General features: G+C 37.1%; 1 protein-coding gene across 1 annotated transcript in view; it reads right to left on the bottom strand.

Annotated features, from left to right (window-relative positions):
- Positions 1 to 2,584: 2,584 nt before the first annotated feature.
- LOC105807670 (exocyst complex component 1-like) overlaps positions 2,585 to 13,451 on the bottom strand; it is a 14,726-nt gene continuing 3,859 nt past the window's right edge. The window contains exons 2-3 of the mRNA XM_012641094.1: positions 8,328 to 8,458; positions 2,585 to 2,851 (exon numbers count right to left, since the gene is read on the bottom strand). Of these exons, the coding sequence (XP_012496548.1) occupies positions 2,585 to 2,851; positions 8,328 to 8,458 (398 nt within the window). The remainder of the gene's footprint in view (positions 2,852 to 8,327; positions 8,459 to 13,451) is intronic.

Here is a 13,451-nt window from a genome sequence, read left to right as displayed (position 1 = left end):
CATATCTTGAGTGCCTCCTGTGTCTAATCCAAAGGTGAATAAGATACTATCTTTATTCTCTCTATAAATACATCATTCTAATATAGGAAGTGGTTGCTTTTGTTAACCACAGTCTGAACTTTTCCCCCAAGAAGAAAACACATGAGCTATATGGATAGGTTTTTATTTATTGGAGAGGGCAATGCAAAGCTTAGCATAGAATGATAAGATTCTTCTAGCATTTTATCATCGTTTTTACTGCCTGCTTTGATTAAAAGGTGTTTTTACTTCTTGTCCTCATTAATTCTCAACAATACGAATAACTTTCAACACAACTAGATAACTAGATGACTTGGTTCCACGGCATGAGACTCAACTAACCTGTTTTTCCACATTTTGATGCTGTCTGTAAATGGTGGCCTTCTTGATAGTTTAGCTACTTCACAGGAAATCAACTCAAATAGATCTTTAAAAAATTGTTTTTATTTTGAAAAAAAAGTTTGCCTTAAGGAGACAAACTTAACATAATATCTTCCAGGTTTATCTATTTTGTCACAAATGACAAGATTTCCTTTTTTTTTCAGGTCTTTTTCCTTTTTAACAGCTTTATTAAGATATAATTCACATATCATACAATTCATCCATTTAAAGTGTATAGTTCAATGGTTTTTGGTTTATTACATTATTTTTAAAAATTGTGGTAATGTATATGTAACATTAAATTTGCCATTGTACCCATTTTTAAATGTACGATTCAGTGGGATTAATTACATTTACAATGTTGTACAATCATCTCCATTTTTCCAAACCGTTTCATCACCTCAAACAGAAACTCTATAAATGTTAAGCTTTGACTGGCTATGCCTCCCTCCTCCCATTCCCTGTTAACCTCTAATCTGCTTTCTGTCTCTGAATTTACCTATTCTAGATATTTCACATAAAAGGAATCATACAATGTATATCTTTTTGTGCCTGGTTTATTTCACTTATCATAATATTTTCAAGGTTCATCCATGTTGTAGCATGTGTCAGAACTTCATTTCTTTTTAAGGCTGAATAATATTCGATTGCATGGCTGTACCACATTTTGTCTATTCATTCATCTGTTAACGGATACTCGGGTGTTTCCACCTTTTGGTTGTTGTGAATAAAGCTGCAGTAGACATTGTTATACATATACCTGTTCAAGTTCCTGCTTTCAATTTCTTTGGGTTATATACCTAGTAGTAGAATTGCTCGGTCACATGGTAATTCTCCGTTTAGCTTTTTGAGGAACTACAAAACAATTTTCCACATTGGCTACACCATTTTATTTTCCCAACAGCAATGTATGAAGGTTCCAGTTTCTCTATATTCTTGCCAACACTTTTTTTTAAAATAGTCATCCTTAGTAGGTGTGAATTGCTATCTCATTGTGGTTTTGATTTGTATTTGCCTAATGGCTAAGACATTGAACATCTTTTCTTGTGCTTATTGGCCATTTGTATATCTTCTTTGGAGAAATGTCTATTCAAGTCCTTTGCTCATTTTTTAATTGGGTTGTTTGTCTTTTTGTTACTGAGTTGTAGAAATTCTTTATATAGTCTGGGTATCAAACCTTTATGAAATATATGATTTGCAAATATTTTCTCCCATTTTGTAGGTTTGTTTTTCACTTTCTTGATAATGTCCTTTGATGTAAAAAGTTTTTAAGTGTAATGAACTTCAATTTATCTTTTTTTTGCTTATGCTTTTGATGTCACAAGAATTTATTGCCAAACTGAAGGTCCTTCAGATTTATCCCTATGTTTTGCTCTTCAAGTTTTATGTTTTTAGTTTTTATATTTAGGTTGTCAGTCCAGTTTGAGTTAATTTTTGCATATGGTGTGAGGTCTAACTTCAGTCTTTTGTATGTGGGTATCCAATTATCCCAGGACTATTTATTGAAGAGATTATTCTTTCCTTTTTGAATGGACTTGGTACCCTTGTCAAAAATCAGTTGACCATGCATGTATGAGTTTATTTTGGAACTCTCAATTCTGTTCCATTGATTTATAGGTCTGTTCTTATGCAGGTACCATACTGTTTTGATTACTGTAGCTTTGTAGTAAGTTTTGAAATCAAGAAGTGTGAGTCCTACAACTTTGTACTGATTTTTTCAAGATTCTTTAGCTACTTGATGTACCTTGAAATTCCATATGAATTTTGAGAATTGATTTTTCCATTTCTGCAGCAAAGGCTGTTGGCATTTTGGTAGGAATTACATTGAATCTGCAGATCATTTTGGTTGGTATTGCCATCTTGATGATATTAAGTATCCTTATCCATGAACACAGGATGTTTTTCTGTATATTTAGGTCTTTTATGGTTCTTTTTGCTATTCTTCAGCAGAATACTAATTTAGTCAAAACCATCAAACTCCTTCCAAAGTTACCAAGAAACATATTGGCAAAAAGTCCCAAATGTTGAATGATTGAATTAAAATACATTTCACTGCAATTCACAAAGCATTACTTTATTTTCATATAAATAATAGTCACTGATGTATGGAAAAAATTATGACTATCAATATTTACTTGGGGAATCATTTTCATAGGACACTGATGAAGGAATGTGGTATACATCTTTAGAGTGGCAAGGGACATAGGGACAAGCACACAAGATTGAAAGCATAAAAGCATATTCTCATAAGGACCAAGCAATCCTTGTTGTTGGAGGACCAAATGGAATCATCATTAATGTAAGTAGAATCAAAGTTCACAATCTGTAAGTCCTTCTTAAGATATGCATGATTCAGCTTATTTACTGTTCGAGCAAAGGCATATTTAGAAGCACAGCTATATGCTTCCAAACTGTACACTTTCTTGAAGTGCAGATCAAAAAATGGATTGTCCTAGAAGAGAAAGAGAGACATGATTTAGTTTGTAGCCAAGAAAGTAGCTAGGTTTCCTGAATTCTCTCATATTCGTTTGGATATGTTTATTGAATGTAAAGTATCAGTATCAAACATATTTCTAAAATCTACAAATGAGTTTTCCAAAGCTACCTGTTTCAAATATTGCTTCTAAAAAATCAACAAGATTTTTGAAACACCCATGTCTTTTCAATTACACAAATAAAGTGTGCCTCAGAGTGTCCAATTATCAAGTCTTCCCAATGCAGTGAATTTGAGAGTATGAATAGGGATTAAAGAAGAGAATAAACCCACTCACAGACTTCTGGAGGGGAGAAAAGGTTTCTCCCTTTGTTTAGTAGGAGGTTGGTTCTTTGCACTATTTCAAAAGTAGAAGAAAGAAATATAGGATGGCTAATTAGACATTAGCATGCTACAGATCACCAACTTGCTGTCTTTGAAGTTAATAACAAGGAATTACTTTTGAAGGTAATAGCAAGAACCATTAATTCAATGACTGAGACTGACAAATTACTAAAGACTGCCTCTAGTCTGTTGCTATATTTCTAGTGGAAATGTTTCAAGAAAAAGGGGACATCAAATCTAATCTAGGTCCGACATGTTAAAATAATAATTGCTACTGTTATTAATAGCAGTAACAACAATGCTTTGCATTGTTTACAGAATGCTTCCACATTCATTATCTGCCTAACTTCTACCTCTCCTTTAGGGAAGAGATTTTGCATTATTTATCTTCATGTTCCTAGTGCCTATCCATGGAAACTACTAAGTTCTCAACAAATGTGTTGAACTGATCCGAAGTAGTCCTCTGAAAGGAGAAGTGGAGGTAAACACTGCCCTAAATGACAAAGAGGCAGAGAGGGACCAAACCTAACAGAAGTATTAATAATTCGTTAGCATTTAATATGTAAATATTATATACAAGCAACTTAAATATTTGCAACTTCTTTTTCAAATAAGAAAATTCTTGCAGGAAGAGGGGGAAAAACCGTGGGTTTTGATATTAGACAACCATTTTGACTGTGTAATAGAACCATGGGCAAAGTACTTATCTAATCTGACTCTCATTTTTCTTCTTGTTTTAGATAGGGTTGCTCTGAAATTTACATGAGACTCATATAAATTAGTGTGAAGCTTAATAATTCCCTTTCTTAGATCTGCCTCTAAAGATTATAATATTGGTATTAATACCACCTTGTTCTACATCGTTAAAAAAACTTGAAAATAAAACCTAACAATGCTTTTAAAAAAGAATGTACAAGGGTGATGTGATTTTAAACACAGCAGTCCCCTAGTCACTCTTGCAAATTTTTCTAGCTGTCATAACTGCAGCTTCAAAGACAATTCGGCCAAGAATCTCCATAAAAGGAAATCACACCCATTCCATCACCAGATACTAATCATGCTCCTTATGGTATTTTTGCTCCCAAATATTTGTTCCTCATCAGGTGGAAAATACTACTTATGTCTTTGAAATTCTTGTAGAGGATTAATCTTTTCCTTTAGCCTAATAATTGAAGCCTGAGCATGCATGCACATAGAATACAAGTCTGTCTGTCTGTCTCTCTTTTAATAGAAGGAACCTCACAGATCATTTAGTGATCTCTTGTTTTTAGCTGGGATAATACAGTAGTTTCCAGAGAGGTGAAGTCCAGGTCATTGGCACATTTAGTCACTGGCAGAGCCAGGAGAAAAACCAAGATTTCAATCAGTCCAACCCCAATTTTTGCTACATCACCCTGTCTCTTGTTGCACCAGTCAGTCTCCAAATCCCAGGTCATCTTGATTTCTGCTTTATAAATTGACTTCAATTTCAATTCCATTCTATTTTAAAGTTGACAGCTTTCTGGCTTGAAATTTCTCTATTGAAAACTGTATCATTGCTATTGAGAAAAATATAATAAATGCTGACTTCCGAGGATTCAATTCAAAGACAGAGAAGTGGAATTCCCAGAACAGCCAGGATATTTTTACTTCACCCATAGGAAAGAAATCTTTAAAGGAGCTTTTGAATATTATAGTTTTTCTTCTGGCAATTTAATATTTTAGGTCCTAAAGTGATGAGAAAAACAGAAATACTCATCTTCTCTTTTGTGTCTAGTTTACTATCAAGGATAATAATCTTCAAATTGAAAAGGGAAGAGTCAACAATGTTGGAATGGAATTAAAGGCCAAGAAAGATGAGGAAAAAATAGAGCACAGCTAGCTGCTTGAAATGGGATTGTTGACAGGCTTGATGAACGCATCCCCAGGCATTGACCAAACTTGTAGAAAATAAGTATGACGTGAGTAATATTTGATAACTTGAGGAAAAAGAAAAGAAAAATGGGCCAAAAATTAGGTGGGGAGAGTTAATTCCTGAAACTAGATTAGTGAACTTGATATAGATTTCTGATAAAATTTAATGCATTATAAAAATTTGGCAAGTTCAGAAAAGAAAAAAGAAAGAAAATGATAATTGAAAAATTTATAACCTCATCACGCAGAGATAACTAAGTACTGGTTTGTTTTATACATACATGTATATATACACATATATGCTTATGTGTAATTTTTGTGTTAAGATTTAAGATTCAGATTTTAGCAATATGATAGACTAAATATGTAAAATTAACATAATATTTTATAAGAGTTTTATATTTAGCTAATTTTTAAGAAACTTATTAAATAGCTGAATTGAATACTGAGGTATTCTTTTGGAAACATGTTTTATAATGGCTGTATAATATTCCATCATATGAATATGCAATGATGTATTTAACCATTTCCTAAGTGTGAAACATTTAGGTAGAATATATGGTCAGAAAAATGTTATGTGAATACTTGGGTAACAAAGCAATAGAATCCAGCATTCTTTCACCAAGAAGTCAAGACAAACACACTGATTTTTTAAAAAAGGATTCCTAGGTGATAAATCAAGGTAATAACAGATAGTATGTATTTATTTTAGTAAAGAACAAAATTTAGATATTCAGGTTAAATATTAATTAATTGAGGCAGAATTAAGTGCCTATGGCTATCTAATTCTCCACTGTATCCTCAGAGCCTAGTAGGGCCTGGTATAGCATAAATCCTCAATAAATGAATGAATGGAGGAATGAATCAATATATGAATTTGTAGAGGTGGTAAAGAACTGATCCAATGAAGGGAAATTAATAGATTTCTGGATAAAGTCTAACTTTACCACTTAATAGCTATGTGACCTTGGGCAAGGCAATCTTTTTAAGTCTCATTTTCTTCATCTGTAAAACAGGAGTATTAATAGCATCTAATTCATAAGGTTTTGTGATGATTCTGTAAAATTATATATGGAATATATGGAAGGGACTTAGCTTGGCCCTCATAAGGGTTTACTAAGTGTGGGATGGTAGCAGGTAACAGTACCAATAGTAGTAATGATAACCGTCAATGATCTCGAGCTACGTACTTGGCTCTGTCTGCTTCATCACTTTTACTGTTGACCTGGATGAAGGCCTAAACGTTATACTCATTACTCTGTATCACACTATAGTAATATTAAAATATCAAGATATTAGAAGATTTAAAAGGTTGGCATAATAGGCCAAATTAAGAATATGGTATTTACTAGGATTAAGAATAAATGAGCTTGGCCGGGCGTGGTGGCTCACGCCTGTAATCCTAGCACTCTGGGAGGCCGAGGCGGGCGGATTGTTTGAGCTCAGGAGTTCGAGACCAGCCTGAGCAAGAGCGAGACCCCGTCTCTACTAAAAATAGAAAGAAATTAATCAGACAACTAAAAATATATAGAGAAAATTAGCTGGGCATGGTGGCACATGCCTGTAGTCCCAGCTACTTGGGAGGCTGAGGCAGAAGGATTGCTTGAGCCCAGGAATTTGAGGATGCTGTGAGCTAGGCTGACGCCACGGCACTCTAGCTGGGGCAAAAGAGTGAGACTCTGTCTCAAAAAAAAAAAAAAAAAGAATAAATGAGCTTAAGTTCTAATTCATTAAACACTAAAACCACAAATATTTATTGACTGCCTAATATCTATCAGGCAGAAGGCTATGATAAAGGATGAAAAATCATGATCCCAGCTTTTTTTGTTTTTCTTTGAGATCGAGTCTCACTCTGTTCCCCGGGCTAGAGTGCCATGGCATCAGCTGAGCTGACAGCAACCTCAAATTCCTGGGCTCAAGGGATCCTCCTGCCTCAGCCTCCCAAGTAGCTGGGACTACAGGCCTGTACCTCCACACCTGGCTAATTTTTTCTGTTTTCAGTAGAGACAGGGTCTCACTCTTGCTCAGGCTGGCCTTGAGCTCTTGGCCTCAAGTAATCCTTCCGCTTTGGCCTCCCAGATTGCTAGGATTACAGGCATGAGCCACCACACCCAGCCATGATCCCAGTTTTGAAGGAGCTTTCCATCCAGAGGGGATATGGAATAACTCAACAATTTCAGTCTATAGGATTGTGGCTACAATACATGTATATCCATACTGCAGTGGGTATATGGGGGTGGAAATCTGGGTAAAAGATGGAGGAGATTAGACATTCCAAGCCTCAGGAGTCAGTACTTAAGCATTGTGGATGTACAAAGTTCAAGGGAGGAATGAGTTCTCTAACAACAGAAGAGTTCAAGGACAGACTGGGAAAATCACTTGTCAAGTGGTCAAGTGGGAGATTGTAGTATCCACTCTTTCTCCCCTTTCAACCCTAAAATTATAGGATTTCCAAGAGTTATATAATCCTTCCGGAGGATGAATTGGGCTTGATGACAGTAAAATTTGAAGATGAGGGAAAGAATTCCCAAAACATGGAAGAAATAGGGGGTGAGGAGAGGGTGATCGTGGAAGCATCATATATTTGGAAAAATGGCATTTAAAGTTTCAGCATTGACTAGTAGATTGTGTTAAACCTGATAAGAGGGCCAGGCGTGGTGGCCCGCGCCTGTAATCCTAGCACTCTGGGAGGCTGAGGCGGGCAGATCTTTTGAGCTCAGGAGTTTGAGACCAGCCTGAGCAAGAGCGAGACCCTGTCTCTACTAAAAAAATAGAAAGAAATTATCTGGACAACTAAAAATATATAGAAAAAATTAGCCGGGCATGGTGGTGCATGCCTGTAGTTCCAGCTACTTGGGAGGCTGAGGCAGTAGGATTTCTTGAGCCCAGGAGTTTGAGGTTGCTGTGAGCTAGGCTGACGCCACGGCACTCACTCTAGCCAGGACAACAGAGTGAGACTCTGTCTCAAAAAAAAAAACCTGGTAAGAAGCCCTTGGGAAAGATGCCTTTAAATTTAATAGAAAAAATTCTAATTTAAACTCATAAAAACAGAACCAAAAACCAGTAGATCATCCCAGTAGGTTAAACCACACCACTTAAGAAGCATATAATGTCATCTCAACACTGAGTACATGCCAAGAATATATGAAGCAGGATATTGAACATAAAGATCTCCAGTGTATTGCTTCTGTATCACCTTATAAAATGTAACACTTACAGTATCTGCTTCTTTTCCATCAATCATCCGCAGATCATTCAAAGACCACTTTTTTGTTACTTCATATTTTTCATCTAACCCTATTCTGTAGTGTTTCACCATAATTATTTTTACTTCTTCATTTTTGGTCACTGCAGAATAGAAAAATCATTTATTAATACATCAATTTTTAAAAGATAATTTATTCAAGTCACACTTCTCAATATTTTTGTGTGTCCTTTTTATATAATGACCTTGAACACACATTATAGATACACCCCAGTTTTGAACCCTGATGTATCTGAATCTTCGTGGGTATGCCTCCAAATTTGCTCAGAATGTTAACTTTATTTTTGCTACAGTTGTGGTTACATACTGCCACAGTAATGTCTGTCACGTAGAATATTGAGCTATGTGCTTTGAGCTCTGGGCTTTGTGGTGGAGAATGAGGTTCAGCTTAGGGCAGGAAATAAGAGGCTCCATGTTAGCAAACAGTCAGTGCCAAGTGTTTATCAGAACAAGTTGGAATTTTAATTTATGACAATATAAGAAAGTAAGATCAGGAAAGTAAACAGTTCTGACTTACATATTCGGTCTCTTTCCTCCTTGAGCAGGAGACTAATAAAATGGTGCCCTGTTAAAGGAGCATTTTTGGGGCAGCAGAGATGCACAGGACACATTGAATAAGACACGAGAGAGGCACTGGGGTGCTCTGGAAAAGGCAGCTTAGTGGGTTCCGGCATTGGACGTTCTAGAATCAAATCATGACATCACCTCTGACAGTACAGTCTGAGTAAATTACTTAATCTTCGGTGAGATTAAACCTCAGTTTTCTTATGTTGGAAAGTGGACATCAGAATGATACAAACTCACAAGTATTAATATAAAGATTAAAGTGGAGAATGTATATAAAGGACTTAGGATAGTGCCTGGTTTACAGTAATTAAAGTGTTTTGTTTGTTTGAAGAGGCTGCTTGTAGGAAGCTGGGCCTGGGATGTGGGCAGTGCAAATAGAAATGGAAAATCCGGGATTTTACATGAGGCATTGACAACACTGGATGGAAATAACCCTGGATGAAACCCAAACACCGGATGCAAACCTAAATAGGAAAGTATGGAGGAGGAGCTGGTTTGGTAGAAAAATGTTTTGTTTTTAACATACAGATGAGGTAGCCATAAATTGTCTAGTACATAATGAAATGGAAGTTTTGTAGTTTAGGGCTGGAGATAGACTTGGGATTTTTGAGTGTGGAAAAATTTCCAAGACCAGGTTTTTAGGGAACAAAGAGATGAGAGAAAGTGGAGAAGAAGGAGATGGTAGCAAAGAGGTCTGAGACGGGGCCTCAGAATAGAGATAGGTCTGACAGTGTAATGCTGTGGGAATCAAGAGGATGGAGAATTCCAAAGCTTTGGAGACAATCCCGTGAAGTCGCTTTGTTACATAAGGCAGAGTTCAGCCCTCTCCCTGCATCTGACTTGGGGAAGATCATGGATTTCCTCCATGAGGGCAGTTTCTCTAGAATTTCAAGCTCACAGAGGACTGCTTAATGAACCAACACTGATTGAGTGTATATTGTGTGCCAGTCCCTGGGTTAGCTAGGATTGGAAAAGGTAATTGGAAGGAAGACTAAAGACTATGGTTGAGATTATATATTCCAGGAGGTTGGAAGAGGAGGGGTTGCACATTTTGGGGACAGCAGGAGTGATTGAGGGGCACACCCTGGAGAGGACCTCAAGCCGAAGATCTTAATCTGGGGTCAATGAACTGGCTCAGGGTCTGTGACCCTCCTGACATTGTACAAAAGTTGGTGGGCTCTGCCCATCTATGCTTCTCTAGTGCTAAAAGAAGTCTACTTCCACTGGTGTAGACATTAGCTTTGGGAGGAGGAAAGGAGTAGAAGAGAATCCCTTAGGCTAGTAGGCTGGTGCATTGAAATGGAGGCACAGTTGGTTCTGTCATACTTCCTAAGGCTAAGATCTTGGAGACAGGCCAGGTACAGTGGCTCACACCTGTAATCCCAGCACTTTGGGAGGCTGAGGCAGGAGGATCACTTGAGGCCAGGAGTTCAAAACCAGCCTGGGCAATATAGCAAGACCCTGACTCTACAAAAAATTAGCTGGGCATGGTGGTGCATGTCTGTAGTCCCAGCTACTCAGGAGGGTGAGGCAGGAGAATCACTTGAGCCCAGCAATTCGAGGTTACGGTGAGCTATGATTGTGCCACTGCACTCCTGTGTGGGCAACAGAGCCAGATCTTGTCTCTTTAAAGAAAAAAGAGATCTTGGAGACAGTTCCTTCCACCAGGAGGCAGTTGCGTTGGCATGAAGTGTGAGGAGGTAGGTGCTAGGAAGCAAGTTAGGCAAGAGCTAGTTCCTGAAGGGTCTGGAATACCAAGCTAAGGAGTTCAAATGTTATTCCAAAAGCTGTGCGTGTGTGTGCACTCGTGCAAAAGGGGCGAGTGTCGCTGAAGGAATTTAAGTGAATGGACAGGCTGAACTTTAAATTTTAGAAACTCCTTTTAGGACATTCCATAAAGGGTAGGTTGGAGGTGGGGAATGGAGCTAAGAGATGTTAAGAAGGTAGAATTTACTAGTCATCAGGTTTTCTTACATTAATGGTCACTGTCTCGCTAATGCCAAACCAGGAAAATAAAAAGAGCATTCTTTAAAAAGTTAACCTTTTGATAAAAGGATGTAGCACAGAGAGAGAGTACAGCCTTTTTAATTGGACGAAATAGCCTCTTTTAGAGCTAAGAAGGCTCCAAGAATTGTCTTTAGTCCTGAGCCAAAGAAGTCTGCTCAGGTTGGAGTAGACCCAATCCCTAATTTGCACACTTGCGCTTTGCTGCCAGCTAAAATTAAATGGCCGTATCCACATTAATGCAATGGCAAAGTGGAAACTTATCACATTGTCTTAAAACAAAAAACGTGTTTATGTAGTGAAAATGTTAGAGAGTTGGTTTCAGTAACATCGGTGCTTCTATTGTAAAATTATGATTTAGTGAATGATATCTATAACCCAGGGAATTTCAGAATTAATTTGCTCTAGTTTTAATATTTTAGTTAGCATTTTCAGAGTTATAATCTTAATGTCATGCCAATCATTTACTTTAATTTAAAAGTGAAAATAAACTTTGTCCTTCTATTACCGTGGTAAAATTGTCAATATTTGTAAAGCTAAATGGAAAGATTGGCCAATTGATCCAATATTAATTTGGCAGAACAGAAGAAAAACAGTAGCTCACAAGTTGCACAGAAATGCTTTAAATAAACAACTCTGTTATTTTACATTCTGGTATCACGGAATTGTTTTCATCATTTAAGTTATTTAATAAATAATAAGAAAAAATTACTATGAGATATGGAAGAAAAGAAGCAGCAGTGAAATGTTACAAAGTATTGATGATATTTCAGGTCACTCAGAAGGCTGTTGCCCAGGCTAGAGTACAGTGGCATGATCATAGCTCACTGTAACCTCAAACTCCTGGGCTCAAGCACTACTCCTGCCTTAGCCTCCTGAGTAGGGGCACTGAGGCACCAGCCACCATGCTTGGCTAATTTTTAATTTTTTGTAGAGATGGGATCTTGCTATGTTGCCCAGGCTAGCCTCAAACTCCTGGCCTTGAGCAATCCTTCAACTTCGGCCTCCCAGAGTGCTGGGATTATAGGTGTGAGCCACTGCACCCAGCAAAGAGTAGTTTTCAAATAATATTTTTCAAAAATCAAATTTGGGGCTGTACTAAATGTCTTTAAAATGAAAATGATTGGCTGCAAGCAAGTGAGGACATGAGTTATCGATGCATTTCCAGAAATAGGAGATAGAATGGAAGAGAAGGAAAGTGATTTTATGTGAACAGAAGCACCAAAGAAAGAAAGAGGAATATTCAATGAGGCTTTTGCAAGGTTTGGTTTTATGAGGTCCAATCTAGCATATCCTCAATGCACCCACTGAAAGCAATATAGCATAGTGGTCAGACACAAGTGAGCTGGTATTTAAAGCCTTCACTTGTCACTTATTAGTTGGTGACCTTGGGCAAGTTATTCAGCCACTGTAATTCTTGATTTTCTCATTCATAAGAAGTGGCTACTATGATAATATATGCGAAGGACTTACCATAGTGCCTGGCACATATGTTAAGAAATGCAGCTGTTCTCACTGGTTAGCAGCAGTGTGGTAAAGTGGAAAGAACTTGGGTTTTAGAATTAGATTTACTACCTGTGACCTGGGGGTAGTTATTTAACTTCTTGTGACCTGTGGTTTCCTCATCTGCAAAACAGGAATTTTGTCTATCTCATAAGGTTGTCTTGAAGATTAAAAGGAACCATATAAAGGTCATTAAGTAGATTTGTGCCTGGCCCTCCGTAGGCATGCCTTATAACCATCCCTTTCATCCCATCATCAAGAATGTCATTCTAATAATGAAACATTTTTTAATGTTTTTTCTCCTTCAAAGCTCTGCTATAAAGTTTCCATCCGCTCCAAATGATGTGGCTTGGAGCTTAGAACTGGCAGGACATCTTGATTTCCACATTTACATCTCCAAAGCAGTAGATTAGCCACTGGGAAAATCTGTCTCATGAGTTACCAATTGATGATGATGTTGTAGATTGTTGGTTTTAGAGATAATGATAATATTCTAACTCTAAAATCCAAACTCCTGGCCCCTTTAGAACTAAAAAGTAAGTCACAATAAATGCAAGATAATAAGAGGACCCAAATGGGAACATCAGCATTTCCATATTATAGTTCCCATCTACAAGTATCCTGATTTCGAGAGTCAGAATATTTTATTTACTACAGTCATACCACCCTGAACATGCCCGATCTCGTCTGATCTCGGAAGGGAGAATATTTCATTTAAATCCCCTCTTAGAGACATTTAGTGATATTCCACAAATGCACTTGCCTTGTGTGTGTCTCTGTGTGTGTGTGTGTGTGTGTGTGTGTGTGTATGAGAGAGAGAGAGAGAGAGAGAATTAAGCAAAAATAATAAAGTGCGTTTTTTCTACATTCAGAAGATAAAGAACATGAATTTTAAAGTATAAAATTTACTTTGGTATTCAAGGTTTGTTCCCCATCTCACAATCCTGATTGTAACTAAGTTTTGTGGTAAATTTACAACAAAATCAATTTAAACATCAATTT

Source organism: Propithecus coquereli, unplaced genomic scaffold (genome assembly GCF_000956105.1).
Source record: "Propithecus coquereli isolate 6110/MARCELLA unplaced genomic scaffold, Pcoq_1.0 Scaffold162, whole genome shotgun sequence".
NCBI lineage: Eukaryota > Metazoa > Chordata > Mammalia > Primates > Indriidae > Propithecus > Propithecus coquereli.
Note: the sequence above shows the minus strand (reverse complement) of the source record. Positions and strands in the feature narration are given on the sequence as shown.